Raw genomic sequence first — 17,546 nt, 5'->3', positions numbered from 1 at the left:
TCCCCTCTCATCTCTGAAAGAAAAAAACAGAATAAAGCAAACATCTTGACCCTTTTTTATAACACAGACGACTAAAAGACCGCTTTGAGGTTTCAAAGATTTTTCTCATTTTATCTTCATATGTTTAGGACTTCTGCTTTTGAAACCTGCAGCCTACTGTAAGTGTCCAAAGAATTTTTCCCTATTGTCAGCTGCAGTATGATGAATACATAACACTGTAAAATGTGTCGAGTAGGTAATGAAATAATGTACATGTATGTATAGATACAGCATTTTTGTCCTAAAATTATTATAAGAAACTTTTAAAGTTGTCACTGTATCTCTAAGGCTTTTTAACTAGTATTTTTCTAGGATACCTTGTTATTTATTCACATCTATAAAGAATACAAGGATAATACAAAATGTAACAATAGCTCTGCTAAAAAAAAAAAAAAAGTAAAATGGCCACTTATTCTATGACTTAATTTTTCAATTCTTTCTCTATGAAATATAATTAAAAATAGTCTGGGGGCACCTGGGTGGCTCAGCTGGTTAAACGTTGAACTCTTGACCTCAACTCAGGTCATGATCTCACAGTTGAAGAGATCAAGCCCTATAATCAAGCTCTGTGCTCTCAGCACAGAGCCTGCTTGGGATTCTTTCTCTCTCCCTCTCTCTCTGCCCCTTCCCTGCTTAGGTGCTCTCTCTCTCAAAATAAATAAATAAACTTAAAAAAAAAAAACTGTCTGACTTCTGGGGTGCCTGGGTGGCTCAGTCAGTTAAGCATCTGACTCTTGATTTTGGCTCATGATCTCAGTTGAGAGATCGAACCCCATGTTGGGCTTTGCACTGGGCTTGAAGCCTGCTTAGGATTCTTTCTCCCTCTCTCTCTGCATCTCTCCCTTGCTTGTGTTCTCTCAAAAAAAGAAAAAAATTTTGAAAAGGTCTCACTTCTGAATATTGCCCATCTTTAATATCCTTGAACGATCTTCTCTCTAACCTCAACCCATCCTTCCAAATCTTTATTAACATTGTTATTCTAGTGCCACATTTTCTCCTTTTGAACTCCATGTGCTTCCACGAAATACAGTCTCCTGACGGTTAGAGCCTGAGATATGACCTGAATTGCCATACCTTAGTAGTGTTCAAACTTCAACACATTAAGTAGGAATTAGTGTACTTATTCGAATAATACTGGAAATTCTCCAGTGCCCAATAAACAGGACTTGAAGGAATGGGACGTGGGTGGGGTTTATAGAGACCACAGACTGGAGCGTTTGTGTAAGCCTAGAATAGCCATAAAGACACTAGTGGTGTTGGTAATGTGTCCAAAAAGAAAGAAAAAAAAAAAAGAAAAAAAGATTTCCTACTTCTATTATAGGTTAGTTTTCTGGTCAATATGATCTTACTTGAATGCTTAACAAATACCAGAGAGGAAGTCAATGACTTATTCTGATTTTTCTCAGATCTTTCCCTGCTTCCATTAGTAACATTTCCCTAGCTTTTGTAAAGTTCAGCTAAGCTGAAAACTCTAAGAGCAAATAATATGTTATTAAAATGTTTAAAGTTTACAAGAACAGTAGAGTATAACTCCATATGGTTGAAGAAAATGTATGCGTGTCATGTGCGTGCACACACACGTACACACACAGAGTAGATCCTCACTATTCATGGTAGTTCTGTTCTATAAAGAAGCTGCAAATACCAAGTTAGTGAATACTGAATCATTGCTCCTAGGAGAAATAGTTAGGTCCCTGTGAGCCAGAGATCACAATATGTCAACCAATCAACATATAACTATGTTTAGTGTGTGTTTCTGTTTAGAAACACTTTTTAAAAAATATTTATTTTTAGGAGAGCGCAAGCAGGGGAGGGACACAGAGAGGGGGACAGAGGATCCTAAGCGGGCTCCACGCTGACAAGTTGACAGTAGTGAGCCTGACATGGGGCTTGAACTCATGAACTGCGAGATCATGACCTGAGCCAGAGTCAGATGCTCAACCAACTGAGCCACCCAGGTGCCCATTTAAAAACACTTATTTCATCTATATTGTTGATTCACTAATATTGAACTCATGCCAACAGCACTGTAACTTGTACCTGAATTAGGTTTATCACATCCTTGTTATGCTTAGGAATGTTAGACAGAACTTGAGCATTATGTCTGGGGGCCATTTAAAAGAGCAAAATCAACAACAAAAAGCACAAAACTAAAGAATCCAGCAATAACTAGACCACGGAAAGGACATTTGTCACGGGAGCTGAAGTAAGAAGGCCATGCGCTGCCCTGTCTGGCCTTAGCTGGGAGCCTGCACGACGGGCAGTCCACGGTTTGCACTGCTGTGCACATACGAATCCCTGTGAATAGGCACCAAGTACGGATTCGAGTTGCAAGTATATTTTTAGCAGTGGCGAGTTCACATTTAAAGAATCCATGAATAATGAGGATTATAAATCCAGGATAACCTGGATTTAAAAAATTAAAAAAAAAAAAAAAAAGATACAGATAAGCAAACAGTTGAGAATCAGTCTCTTTTCTCAGATGGTTCTGAAGTGTGTATTTTCCCAGTCTTTTTTTCTATGTTTGTAAATGTATAGAGTCAATCCTCATTATTCATGTATGTATACATATATGTATGTATATATGTACGTATATGTGTGTGTGTGTGTGTGTGTGTATACACACACACACACACATACATACCCAGAAGTATGAATAAGCAATCCAGGATAATCTGAATTTAGAAAACCGGAGCATAAAGATTTTATTTTTGATGATACAACATTTAAATCTTAAAAAAACTTGATGTTCTTTACTTGAAAACATACCTTATTTATTTCTTGTGTTAGAGCTTGAACTGAATATATGTTCAGACTTCCATTTTCCATAATGGATGCAATGTACCGTCCATGTGGGCTAATTACTGATGAGCTAATTCCTTCATCAAGGCTCCCGATTTCAAAGAGAAGTTTGCAAGTCTGTATATTAACAAATCTCATGATACCATCTTGACTTAGCACTCCAAGAACCTAAGAGTAGAGAGAAATAATATATGAGTTCCAAAAACATACTTATTTTAACCTCCCTCCCTCCCTGCCTTCCTTCCTAAGAGAGAATGAGAGAATGCCCAAGCAGGGTAGAGAAGCAGAGGCAGAAAGAGAATCGTAAGTAGGCTGCACGCCCAGTGCAGAGCTAGACATGGTGCTCCATCCCCTGACCCGGGATCATGACCTGAGCCGAGATCAAGAGTCAGATGCTCAAACGACTGAGTCATGCAGGCCGCCCCAAAACACATTTAAAAGCCAAATGTCTCTTGGGGCACCTGGGTGGCTCAGTCGGTTAAGCATCCAACTCTCGATTTTGGCTCGGGTCATGATCTCGTGGTTGTGGGATCGAGCCCCGAATCAGGCTCTGTTCTGACGGCGTGGAGCCTGCTTGGGATTCTCTCTCTCCCTCTCTTTGCCCCTACCCCACTCACTCTCTCTCGGTCTCTCTCTCATAATAAATAAAAAACATTTAAAAAAGTCAAATGTCTCAGATGTTAACTAGACTTATTATAGAGATCATTTCGCAATCGAAATGATCGAATATCGCAATTTTGCAATCAAAATATCGAATCATCATGAAGCTAATCTTTTATGCCAATTATACATCAATTTTTAAAAAAGTCAACTCTCTGAAAGTCAAACTGTACACACATACATGTACACATATGTATGTATTTATATACGGGGTTTGGTTGTTTTTGTTTTGAGGGGAGGACAGTCAGAGAGATTATATTCACAAAGGGCCATCATATATTTCAAAATTCCTAATTATGGCTCATGTAGATTTGCCCTATTCAGGTCCAGGTAAGCCTGGCTCTGACCAAAACCAGTAAGGTGCCTGTGCTGGGAGACTATGGCAAATGATCAGCCAGGCCTTCACCTGGACCCCCACACTGGTTGTCAGAGGCAAGGAGGGGAGGGCTTGCTCTCGCTCACCACACCCACAGCTTGATGAGAACTGGCATCTGTCCCCCTGCCTCCTCATGCACCCAGCTCTGGGCAGTGGTAACAAACATTTGGGGGAAGAAAGAAAGTCTGTGGGCTGCACAGACAGTAGAAGGGTAAGAAGGAAACCAGGCTTTTAAGGGGAAAAATTTAGTCTTAAGTCACACAATTTGAAAAATTAAAAACATGTACTAAAAAAGCATAAGCAAATAAACAATAAACTCCTCTACTGCCTGATCTATGCACAGGCTCTTTTCCCAGTGCTGCTGGCTGGTAAGCAGTGCCACCATGTGACTGCATGAAATGCTCATGTCATTTGTTAGATGGAAGACGACAGTCTGGCAGTAGCTGGAGACGGTTTGAAGGTGACAATCTCTTCTGTTGGGTCAGGTTGTGGGAAACCCCCTCATTCACAGCTGATGCAACCTCTCTGGGGGGCAATTTGGCAAGATCTCTCAAAGTTACAGATGTACCTGATTCTGAGAACCACTGCTTCAGCTCTGGGATTTTATCCTACAGACAGGATGTATGAAATGGTACATGCAAAAAGTTATTCAGTTATTCTATTTATTTACTCACTCACTAACTCAGGCAATCTTTATACCCAATGTGGGGCTTGAACTCATGACCCTGAGGCCAACAGTAGCATGCTCTTCACAACTGAGCCAGCCCCAGGCAACCCTGGTGCAGCATTATTTGTAATAAAGAAGGACTAAAGACAAGTTAGGTGCCCAATAACAAAGGACTAGTTAAAAACCTATAAAATACTATGCAGCTGTTAAAAAAAAAAAAAAAGAAGAAGAAGCTCTGTACTGACATAGAATAAACAATCTTCGAGGGCAGCGGAGTGAAGAAAACAAAAACAAAAAAAAGTGAAGAAAAGCAATGTACAAAGCTGCATTTTTTATATGGCAGAGGGGCAGTTCATGAGATTGAGCCCTGCGTCCTCTGTGTGGACAGTGCAGAGCCCGTTTGGTTTCTGTCTCTTTCTCTCCCTGCTTGTGCTGGCTTGCTCTCTCAAAATAAATAAATAAACTTTAGGAAAAAAAAGTGGCAGAAACAGTGGACTATTATAACAGTAGCAGTTATGGAGAATAACTGGACAAATGGAAAAGAAGAGATTTCACTTTACTGTCTTTTTTTTTATGTTTTCCACCTTGGGAATGCATTATCTATTCAAAAACTTAAGTTGGAGGCAACCACCTGGCTCAGTCAGTAGAGCATGCAACTCTGAATCACAGGGTCATGAGTTATATATAACTTGTTCAAGTACAAGACTCAAAATAGTCAATTTAAAATAAGAACATTAAGGTTTAACTACTCAACTATTAAAAATAAAAATGGTGTGGGGGCATCTGGCTGGTTCAGGCGGTAGAGCATGTGATACTTGATCTCAGGGTCATGAGTTCAAGCCCCATGTTGGGCACGGAGCCTACTTAAAAAAAAAGATGAAAAAGATAAGATAAAATACATAAGCAAAGAAAAAAAAATTTTTAATGGTGTGTAGAGGGGGAAGTACTTTGCAAATTAAGGCAAGATACAAAGAAAACACGTTTCATAAAACTAAGGCAACCAGTTATGGTAGGTAGAACACAGTACAACAAGGAGAAAAATTTTATTTTGTTTAAAAAAAAATTTTTTTTTTTAATGTTTATTTTTGAGACAGAGAAAGACAGAGCATGAACAAGGGAGGGGCAGAGAGTGAGGGAGACACAGAATCAGAAGTGGGCTCCAGGCTCTGAGCCATCAGCCCAGAGCCTGACGCGGGGCTTGAACTCACGGACCGCGAGATCGTGACCTGAGCCGAAGTCGGACGCTCAACCGACTGAGCCACCCAGGCGCCCCAACAAGGAGAAAAATTTTAATCTTAGCTCCCCCTTTTTAAGCCTTACAATTAATAGGAATGTTGACAAGTCCCTTAATGTTGTTAAGCTTTAATGTCAGTCTATGTAACGGAGAGAGTACCTTCCATGCCTGTGTGCAAATAGAAAATAATATGTTAAAACACCCTGTAAGTCATAAAGTATGACATAAATTTAAAGTATATAGATTTTAGAAAAAGGTTAAATTGTCAGTAATACACAAAACCTAATACTTTAAAACTTTTTCAATTTTAGACTTCGCAATATCAGCAATTTCAAGTCTTTGTAACAACGAGGGTACAAGTTAACTAGGAGAGCTATTAATATAGTTCAGAAATTGATATGCTCTTTCTCAGAAAGTATAATGTCCTACATTTATTTATATTACTAACCTGATTAGAACCAGCATCAAAACTATCAGGAAGAAATTCTAGATGGCGAATGGCTCGAACTTTAGTAGGCATCTGAATAATTCTAAATAGCTGTTTAGCTTCCAAGCACCACAAGTGAAGGTGATTTGATTTACCCCCAGCAGCCAGGATTCGACCATCTCTGTATAACAGAAGGTGAGAAATTAGGACTACGTGAATAGTTTTCAAAATTTTTTTAATATTTATTTTTGAGAGAGAGAGAGAGAGAGAGAGAGAGAGAGAGAGTGTAAGCAGGAGAGGGGCACAGAGAGAGAGAGAGAGAGAGAGACATAGTATCCGAAGTAGGCTCCAGGCTCTGAGCTGTCAGCACAGAGCCCAACCTGGGGCTGGAACTCACGAACCATGAGATCATGACCTGAGCCAAAATCACACGCCTAACCGACTGAGGCACCCAGGCACCCCTAACGTGAATTGCTTATGGTAGCAATGTCTAGTATGATCCAACATGATAGAAATATTCTGTATCTACACTGCTCAATATGGTCACTACTGGCCACATGTGAATGAGAACTTGAAATGTAGCTAATGCTTCTGAAGAAATAAATTCTTAATTTTATTTACTTATTTTTTAAAGTTTATTTATTTTGAGAGGGAGACTGAGAGAGCACAAGCAGGGGAGGGGAAGAAAGAGAGGGAAAGAGAGACTCCCAAGCAGGCTCTGGGCTGTCAGCGCAGAGCCAGTTGCAGGGCTTGATCTCACAAACCGTGAGATCATGACCTAAGCCGAGATGAAGAGTCAGAGGTTTAACTGATTGAGCCACCCAGGTACCCCATATTTAATTTTTATGAAGTAGTTCATGCACCCAGTAGCTACCACATAAGAAAGCTCAGGTTTATAGCATATATTTTTTTACCTATTGTATTAAGACACCAGCTTAACATATGTTTGTTCGATGACTTGATTGAGAATTTCTGAGTAACATTTATCTTTTATAGCATAATCTCAAAGTTAACACCCTCCAACTTCCTATATTTCACACATGACTATACTGAACTGGTACAACACTGCTACACGAAAACTCAAGAAGCCCAAACTTTTTTCCCGCTCAAAGAAAGCTACTTTTAGAAAGGTACAAAAAGAATAAGCTGTATTAACTTGCAAGGCTGTTGCCCGTTCATTCACCAAGGACTTGTAGTGTCTAATACAAGCCAGGTATCATTTCAGGCACCAGGGACACAATGGTGAACAAGGCAGGGAAGATTCCTGCTCTTGGGGATTTTCAGTCTAGAGGAAGGCAAACAAATAAATGAACTTGATCTCAGCTGATAAGTTCTATAAAGAACTATACAATGAGATGGGAGTTACAGAGCTGGGAAAGGAGAAAGGTCTACTCCCTAAAAAATGAATGAGCCAGGGGCACCTGGGTGGCTCAGCTGGTTAAATGTCTGACTTCGACTCAGATCATGAGATCAAGGTTCATGAGTCTGAGCCCTGCATTGGGCTCTCTGCTGTGAGCACAGAGCCCACTTCAGATCCTCTGTCCTGCTCTCTCTCTGCCCCTCTCCTGCTTATGCTCTCTCAAAAATAAATAAACATTAAAAAAACATTTAAAAAAATGTGAATGAGCCAGTCACGGGATGATGTGGAGGAAGAATTCCATGCTGGTCGGTATTCCAGACTGCAGTGCACAGTGTGAGAAAGGAATAAGGTTGTACCTAAGGAAGAGTGAGAAGCCTCACTCAAGTGTGGTCCTAACCATGTTAGGGAAAGGAAATAGGACAAAGGAGAGGGAGACGAAGGCCAGATAACAGAGGTCTCAGGAATATTATGGGAAGTTTGGATTTTATTCTAAATATCAGGGAAAGCCTTTCAAGGGAGCTCAACAGGGAACTGACATGATTTGACTTATTTGACTAATGGTTTAAAAAGACCACTCTATCTACTATGTAGAGACAGACTTTAGGAAATGAAATTGAAAACATTGAGACCAAATAAGGAGACTATTACAGGAACCTGAAAGAGACTAGGATAGTTGGAGGTAGGTGATACTGTGGCAATGCACAAAAGACCAGACCAATTCAAGATATAATTTGGTGGAATTGATGGGATTTACTCATGACTTAGAAGTGGGTAAGAGCAAATGAGGAAATAATATGTATTTTCTAGCACTTTCCACTGAAAAGGCCTAGAGACATTGACCAAATCAGTCACAAGAAGTGTCCCCTAGCATCCAGATTGGGTCTTGAAATATCATTACCCACACAAATGAAACCAGGTTTGGGGCACCTGGGTGGCTCTGTGGGTTAGGGGTTGGACTCGATTTCAGCACAGGTCATCATCTCATGGTTTGTGGGATCGAGCCCCACATGGGGCTCTGCACTCACAGCCCAGAGCCTGCTTTGGATTCTTCTTCCCCCCCCCCCCCCCCCCCCCGCTCATGCTCTCTCTCTCAAAATAAATAAATAAACTTAAGAAAAAAACAAAAAACAAACCCAGGCTCTTTAGAAAAATGGCTGATACCAGGTTTGGGACAGAAAATATACAAGATAAGCCTGGAACATTTTGTTAGATTAGAAACAATGAGAGCTTTCAAAACAAACAACTGGAGTTGTATCAAAAGGGTTCAAGGCCAACTTGAAGAGGATCCCAGTGGTCAACGAGAGAACTGCAGCATCACTAAGAATAATGTTAATGGATTAAATCACAGTCGACTATTTAAATCCATTCATTCACAAAGATTAAGGGCAAAAGCCTTCACTGGCTACCTTGGGAAGATGCCAATGAACAATTCATTATTTTTCATAACAATTTTTTTTAAAAGAAGGGAAATTAAGCATTTATCCTGCATTTCATTAAAACCTATAAAGTAACCAGAGAGTTAATGAGAGGAAGTTTTTTCTTTAGAAAGATTCTGGTTAATAAGGGAAGAAGGAATGACAGAATGAGCATAGCACCATTTTGCTAACCTCAAATGCAATACTGGATCTAGGTCAGGACCATTGATGGCCACTAATATCACAAGAGAAACGTTCCTCCTGATGAAAGTGCACAAACCACATATCATGCTTCTTGCCCCCAAATCAAGCCTGAATCAGACCAAGCCTCCAATTTACAAAAAATATAGGTGTAAGCAGTTTACAGGAAATACAGATGAGAGAGGGTCACATTAAACACCACATCAGGGATGCAAAAAGCAAATCTGGAAATACAGAGAATGCTATAGGACAAATGACCAGTTCCTTAAATAAGCTGCAAAGAAAAAATTTAAAAAGGGGTATATTAACCAAGACACTGTGTGAACCTTGATTCCTGATTTGAACAAAGATTAGATACGTGAGACTATTAAGAAATTATTCATTTTTAAAAGTGCGGTAATAGGTTAACTAACTGAAATTTAAATAAAAACTTGGGGGAGAAAAGTGGTAATAGTACTATGGTTATGTTCGAAAAGGACTCTTTCCTTTAGAGATACACACTGGAATACTTACAAATAAAATGATATGCATGGGCTTTGCTTTAAGGCAACGAGGTAGGTAGCAGGAGGCAGTAATAGGTGGAGTTACAGATAAAATAGAGGTGGCTATTAGTTGATTATTACAACTAATAAGAATACTCTAGTTAGGGGGGCACCTGGGTGGCTCAGTCGGTTAAGCGTCTGACTTCGGCTCAGGTCATGATCTCACAGTCTGTGAGTTCGAGCCTCGCGTCGGACTCTGTGCTGACAGCTCAGAGCCTGGAGCCTGCTTCCGATTCTGTGTTTCCTTCTCTCTCTGTCCCTTCCCCACTCATGCTCTCTCTCTCTCTCAAAAATAAATAAACATTAAAAAAATTTTTTTTTAAATAAAAAATATAAAAAGAATACTCTAATTAGGGCTTCATGTATTTTTATATTTTTCTGTAGATTTGAAATTTGCCACAATACAGTAAAAAGTTTTACAGATCATGTGTCAGTTTGAAGGAAACTTTTCTCATATGACCGTAAGATAATGAAAACGGAATGAAAATTTGTAAAATTTTACTGGAAGCTAGATTTCTTAAAAATTCTCAGTGTTGTGGGGGAGGAGGAGCTAAGTCAAAGGAGCGTGTGACTCTTTATTTCAGGGTCGTGAGTTTGAGCTCCATGTTGGCTGTAGAGATTACAAAAACAAAAAAACAAACAAAAAAACCCCCAAAAAACTTAATAAAAAGGTAAAATGCACATTACCTGGTCACGGCAAACACTTTGTATAATATACTAGAGCTTTCAGGTGGAGCTGGCAGTTGATATTTGCAAGAAAGAGTATCACATTCCCAGGCGAAGATGGAATTATCTTTAAAACAGCTGAGGATGGTATTACTTAATGGTAAAAAGAAAACCTAAAGAAGGAGAAAAACAATTATTGTTCACATAATGATCATATAGCCCATAGCCCTCTTTAAATTTAAAATTATCCAAGTTGGGGCGCCTGGGTGGCTCAGTTGGTTAAGCGTCCGACTTCAGCTCAGGTCACGATCTCGTGGTCCGTGAGTTCGAGCCCCGCGTCGGGCTCTGTGCTGACAGCTCAGAGCCTGGAGCCTGTTTCGGATTCTGTGTCTCCCTCTCTCTCTGCCCCTGCCCCGTTCGTGCTCTGTCTCTCTCTGTCTCAAGAATAAATAAAACATTAAAAAAAAAAATTAAAAAAAAAATTATCCAAGTTGTCGGGGCTTCTGGGTGGCTCAGTCAGTTGAGCATCCGATTCTTGAATTCTGTTCAGTTCGTAATCCCAGGGTTGTGGGACCAAGCCCCGTGTCTGGCTCCACACTGAGTGTGGAGCCTGCTTAAGATTGTCTCTCTCTCTCTCTCTCTCTCTCTCTCTCTCCCTCTTTCCCTCCTGCATGCTCTCTCTCTCTGTGTAAAAATAAGATAAAATAAAGTAATACAAGTAGTCAATTTTTCTTTTAAAAAGTTACTTTTTCTTGGGGTGCCTAGGTGGCTCAGTTGGTTAAGCGTCTGACTTCGACTCAGGTCATGATCTCACCATTCATGAGTTCGAGCCCCACATAGTGCTTTCAGTGCAGAGCCCACTTTGGATCCTCTGTCCTGCCTCTCTCTCAAAAATAAATAAACATTAAAAAAATTGTTTTTAAGATTCTTTTTTTAGTGTTTATTTATTTTTGAGAGAGAGAGCGAGAGAGCGAGTAAGCAGGGGAGGGGTGGATAGAGACAGAGACATAGAACCCAAAGTGGGCTCCTGGCTCTAAGCTGTCAGCACAGAGCCCAACACAGGGTTCGAACCCATGAGCTATGAGATCATGACCTGGGCCGAAGTTGGGCACTCATCCGATTGAGCCACCCAGGTGCCCCTAAAAAAAAAAAAAAAAAAAAAAAAAAAAAGCTTAAAAAAAAAAGTTACTTTTCCTTAAACTGGAAAAAAAATACATTTACAACATATGATGGGATAATACTGATATCTCATATACTATCATAAACTAAAAGGAAAAGTTTCTTAAATAAAAAATAGGGGACTAAAATAACCAGGCAATTCATAAAATACTAAGTAAAAACTTTAAAACATTTAACCTTACAAAAGATTGAAATGAAAACAATGATAGCATTTTATGAGTATCAAATTTACTGTAAAAATAACACACACATATATATGCACACAAACTACATATGCTAACATATGTATTCTATTTACAAACTATATACTAATAGAAACGCAATGAAATACTGGCTACTCATAAATGCTAAAAATACTAAATGTTGCTGAGAGTATAGGAAACAGGCACTGTTATACATGGCTGCTGGTAATAAAAACTGGTTACAGATATTGTACCACACATTTCAACAGCCTTAAAAATACACATCACTCCTAAACTAGTCAGTCGGCTTCTAAAAGTTAATCCTTTGGAAAAAAATCAGCAAAGTGCTTTGAGATAAACGTACATAAATGTTTGTTGAGCATTATTTATAAAAGTAAAAAGTTGAAAACAAAAACATGGTATTTTATTCATGACTATTTAATGGACAATTGAGATTGAACTTAATAACAAATTTGAAAATACCATTTTTTGCTAGTTTCTATACATAAACATTAAACAATGCTTACTTTTAAAAAAAATTTCTTTACTGTTTATTTATTTTTGAGAAAGAGAGAGACAGAGAGACAGAGAATGAGCAGGAGAGGGAAGAGAGAGATGGAGACACAGAATCCAAAGCAGGCTCCAGGCTCTGAGCTGTCAGAGCCTGACAAGGGGCTTGAACTCCTGAATGATGAGATCATGACCGAAGCTGAAGTCAGACACCCAACGGACTGAGCCACCCAGGTGCCCCAACACTGCTTAATTTTGATAATATAAAATTTTAGTCAAAATTCACCATTTTCTCATAAGACTTTCAATGGCCTCTAATAAAATTTTGTGTCATTTGTGTAAAGCACGCAAAGGGAGGGAGGGAGGGAGGGAGGGAGGGAGGGAGGGAGGGAGGGAGGGAAGGAAGGAAAAGAAAGAAGAAAATGGAAGAAACCAATACCCTAAGAACAAAATATTCCTGCCCATCTTCTCAAAATACATCTCCTCAAATAGCCTGAGATATTTCCCATGGTTTAATCCTTAGCTACATCTCTAGCTCTTTATTCTCTCATTCCCATCCAGAATAGACTTAACTACATCCAAGCTTATTGTAATACTTTGTATTTGAACATAGGATTTGTTCTTGTGTTGGACAGGAACAGGGATTCACCGAGAAGGCAGAACCCCCTGGACAATCTGTAGTCTCTATTCTGACCCCTGATTTGTCACACACCTTCAGAATTTACTAGTGTCAGAAGGAGGCCTATTTTCTCTTGAAATGCTACATTCTTCGGGGAGGAAGCGCTCAACGTTTTTAACACTGGATTGGAGCGTCTCTTGAGTATTTACAATCAGGATATGGCTGTCATCACAATAGTGAGAGGGAGCAGGCCAAAAAGGTCCAGGGGAAAAGCAGGATCAACGTCACATCAACTGTGGCTGTTTCCAGTGTTACAAAAATAAATCAGTAAGGCACCTATATGAAATACTTCTGCAACTTTCCATGTAATTTATGTTTTCACCCAAGCTATTATATATACACAGTTAAGAAATGATTCTAATAGTTAATGATATTACTATAAAAATTTCAGGGAATGGAAACCTGTTATTTTTGTAACAATAGTTGAAGGCTGTTATCATGAACTGTTCTGTCTGATATACATATAATAGTATCTTTTTTCAAAAACAAATAGTGATAAAAAAACACAGCCCTTACACACATACATACATAGTGCACTATGGGACATACTGGTTAATTGAAACAATCTACTCAGTGTTAATGCTAATAAGACACAATAAAAAATGCTAATTTGATTGCTGCCCTTGCCTGATTCAACCCTCACTTTTGTCCTTGGCCCACTTTATCAAAGACAATCACTGGTACATCATTCGCCAACAGATTCAGGAAGATTTATAACCAGAAGTTCTTACTGAAAGCATGTGCAGTGAATACCCTGTGGTCTGTAATGAAGGCTGAGACGCTGTTTCAAAACCAATGTGGAAAAAAGTAACTTAAGATTTTTATTATAATTAGCAATATTTTTCTAGAAAAGTAATAAAGTTTATTCCTTCTGGGAGAAGCAAAAGCTTTAAAGTTAATGAGTACCAACTGCTATTTTAGGGGAAGAGCTGTGATAGATTATTGCCTACATGATTATTCATTACTAGATTTGTGATTTTAATTGCCAGATTTTAATGATTATAAAATTGTTCCTAATGAATCATGTCATTATTTAGATAGTGTCATGTCTTGACAATCATAAAAAGCTTAGAAAAGACTTCAAAAGCACTAGCAAAACATACTTTTTGGAGGGTTGGGTATCAGGGCGGGGCTGCAGTTTTCCTTGTAAAATAGGAAAATCCAGGCTTTCCAACTCACTTTTGAATTAAAAAAATTTTTTTAATGTTTATTTATTTTTGAGAGAGAGAGAGAGTGCGAGTGGCAGGGCGGGGGGTGGGGGGTGGGGGGTGGGGGTGATGAACAGAGAGAGAGGGAGACACAGAATCCAAAGCGGGCTCTGGGCTCCAAGCTGTCAGCACAGAGCCCGACGCGGGGCTCGAACCCACGTCCAACTCACTTTTGAGAGGCCTGTGAGCTCTTTTGAAAGTTAAGAGTTCAGGATGGTAAATAAGAGCAAATGTACAATTAAGTCAAACGTACAACTGAGGAAAAATCTAGCAAGCGCCAACTGTGCACAAAAAGTGAATTAAGTTTGGCAACACATTCTTTGTCAAAAGTTTTCTTACATCCATCAGAACACCTTCTCTGACATATATTGAACCACAGTAATCAGAAATCCTAGGATTTATTCAAAAATCCCCAACTAAATATTTAATTTAAATATTCTACCTCAAACATCAACAAAATAATCAAAATCTACTAATAGGAAGAGGAATGGCTGGCTTGCCTGAGAGGCAGTATGGTATCCTGGAATGACTTTGGGGTAAGACGGGCCTACAGTCAAACCACGCGTCTTTGGTAAGCTATGTGACCCAGGGCACATTACTTCGTGTTTCTGAACTTCCGATTCCCCATTTGCAAAATGAGAATGATAATCTCCTTTTAGAATTACTTAAGTTTAAAAATAACTAAATAAAGTGTAAGGTACACAGTGAATACTCAACAATGGGTTATCTATTGTTATTGGCATTAATTACTGCTACTAAAGATGTTGGAATGAAAGGTTCTATCTATCTATCTATTTACTTATTTATTTATTTTGAAGTGTATTTACTTATTTTGAGAGACAGAGAGAGCTAGCGGGGGAGGGGCAGACAGAGAGAGAAAGGCAGAGAGAATCCCAAGTGGGCTCTGTACTGACAGCAGAGGTTCGAACCCACGAACCGTTAGATCATGACCCAAACCGAAACCAAGAGCTGGACGCTCAACTGATGGAGCCACCTGGGTGCCCCAGAATGACAGGTTCTTTAAAAACATTTTGAAATCAAAGGTCCACAGTTATTTATCTGAAACCCTTGGTGCCAGATATGTTCCAGAATTCAGAATTACTTCCACTTTAAGAAAGGTAATATGATGCGTATTTTGTAACATTATGTGTGGAACCCCTGGGTGACCTGGGGCAATACTCCATACTCAAACATATTAATATTTCAGCCTCATGTCAATTCGGTTCAGATTTTGCTGCCAAATGAATTTAGGCAAGATCGGATCTGGCCGCCAAGTAAGTTATTTAAAAACTTTGGGGTTTCTGAATTGCTGATGAGGTATCGTTCATCCATTTCATGTAGTTCGAAAGAAATACAACACAGTTACCTTGCGCCTTTTTAAACAGGCATCTGACTGGACTGAGATAATCCCGTAACAGAACCAGAAAACGGGTAAGAATAACAGACAACAGAAACGGCAGCAGCTGCAGCTGACTTGTACTGTGCTCTGTGTGCACCATCCCCCTCCCTCCTGAAGCCAACACTAAGGCGAATGCTGCTACTGTTTGCATCCTACTCGTAAGGTTAGTGGCTCGGCTCATTAAAAATGTTGAACATGAATCTAGTCAAGCCTTTAGCTTACAAGAAATACAAATGAGAAATTAAGTTAAATGAAATAATGAAGAAGAGTGAAAACAAATCTAGAATTTGGGGCATTTTCCAGGACAGCTGTCCTGGTTGCTCTCAAAATAAATAAATGAGAGGTGTCTGGGTGGCTCAGTCGGTTGAGCATCCGACTTCGGCTCAGGTCATGATCTCACGGTCCAGGGGTTCAAGCACCGCATCAGGCTCTGTGTGGACTGCTCAGAGCCTGAAGCCTGCTTGGGATTCTGTGTCTCCCTCTCTCTCTGCCCCTCCCCAACTTGCATTCTGTCTCCATCTCTCAAAAATAAATAAACGTTAAAATAAATAAATAAATAAATCGGGGCACCTGGGTGGCTCAGTCGGTTAAGCATCCGACTTCGGCTCAGGTCATGACTTCGCAGTCGGGGAGTTCGAGCCCTGTGTCGGGCTCTGTGCTGACAGCTTGGAGCGTGGAGCATGCTTTGAATTCTGTGCCTCCCACTCTCTCTGCCCCTCCTCCTCCCCTGCTCATGCTGTTTCTCTCTCCTTCAAAAATAAATAAACATGAAAAAAAAATTTTAAACAAATAAATAATAATAATGTCACAGGACAAAAATGGCAGAAGGCTATTTTAGATTAAAAAGAGCCATCATAGGGGTGCCTGGGTGGCTCAGTCAGTTGAGTGTCCAATTCCTGATTTCAGCTTGGGTCATGATCTCACAGTTCGCAGGTTCAAGCCTTGAGTCGGGCTCTGCATGACAGCTTGGAGCCTGCTTGGGACTCTCTATCTCCTCTCTCTGCCCTGCTCACATGCTCTTCTCTCTCTCTCTCTCTCTCAAAGACAAATAAACATTAAGAAAAAAAAAGGGCCATCATAAAATGAAACTCACAGCATCATTTGTCACCATGTATCACCAAAAATAAAGCCACAAAAGTTCTACTTATTTACTTACTTTTGAGAGAGGGAGAGCACACATGCACTCCTAAGACAATCTTAAGCAGGCTCCACGCCCAGCACAGAGCCTGACACGGGGCTTGGTCTTATGACTGTGAGATCATGACCTGAGCCGAAATCAAGAGTTGGAAGCTTAACTGACTGAACCACCCAGGCACCCCAAAAGTTGTTCTATTTGAAATACAGAATCAGAAACTGGAATAAATACATAGACTTAGTAAACACTTGGTAAGAATAAAACCTTCACTTTTTTTTTTTCTTAATTTATTTACTTATTTTGAGAGTGAGTGAAAGAGCAGGGGAGAGGCAGAAAGAGAGAGAAAGAGAGAGAGAGAAAGAGAGAATGAATCCCAAGCAGGTTCTGCGCTGTCAGCACAGAGCCTGATGTGGGGCTCGAACTCACAAACCATGAGATCATGACCTGAACGGAAACCAAGAGTAGACGCTTAACCAGCTGAGCCACCCGCTTAACCAGCTGAGCCACCCGGGTGCCCCTAAAAGTTTTACTTTAAGATTAGCTTACAACTACTTCCTGTTTTCAACAGAATAAGCCAGGAGTGGCAACAATTGGGCCCTCCTTCGGTTCTTGTTTTGGACCTAAGAATGTTTCTTTTTTACCTTTTTAAAATTATTTCACTGTAGACAGTCATGTAAATATATACGTAATATCTTCAATTTTGCTCTTGGTCTGCAGAATCAAAAATATTTACTATCTGGTCCTTTGAGAAAACGTTTGCAGGTAACATATAGACCATAATGTCCTATTATTTTAGAACAATACTTACATGCATACTGCATATTATACACATGTTTTCTAAATCTTATTCTCCTATCACTAACTT

At 39.6% G+C, this 17,546-nt stretch overlaps 1 protein-coding gene across 6 annotated transcripts in view; it reads right to left on the bottom strand.

Moving 5' to 3' along the window:
• The window catches only part of TBC1D31 (TBC1 domain family member 31), a 74,385-nt gene that overhangs the window by 41,841 nt on the left and 14,998 nt on the right, over nucleotides 1-17,546 (bottom strand). For all 6 annotated transcript variants that reach the window (XM_081792253.1, XM_081792249.1, XM_081792250.1 and 3 more), the window contains 3 exons: nucleotides 10,411-10,562; nucleotides 6,227-6,386; nucleotides 2,809-3,009 (listed from right to left, as the gene is read on the bottom strand). In XM_081792253.1, coding sequence (XP_081648379.1) covers nucleotides 2,809-3,009; nucleotides 6,227-6,386; nucleotides 10,411-10,562 — 513 coding nt within the window. The remainder of the gene's footprint in view (nucleotides 1-2,808; nucleotides 3,010-6,226; nucleotides 6,387-10,410; nucleotides 10,563-17,546) is intronic.

This window comes from Panthera onca, chromosome F2, assembly GCF_046562875.1.
Source record: "Panthera onca isolate mPanOnc1 chromosome F2, mPanOnc1 haplotype 2, whole genome shotgun sequence".
In the NCBI taxonomy this organism is placed as follows: domain Eukaryota; kingdom Metazoa; phylum Chordata; class Mammalia; order Carnivora; family Felidae; genus Panthera; species Panthera onca.
This window is presented reverse-complemented; position numbering and strand designations above follow the sequence as displayed.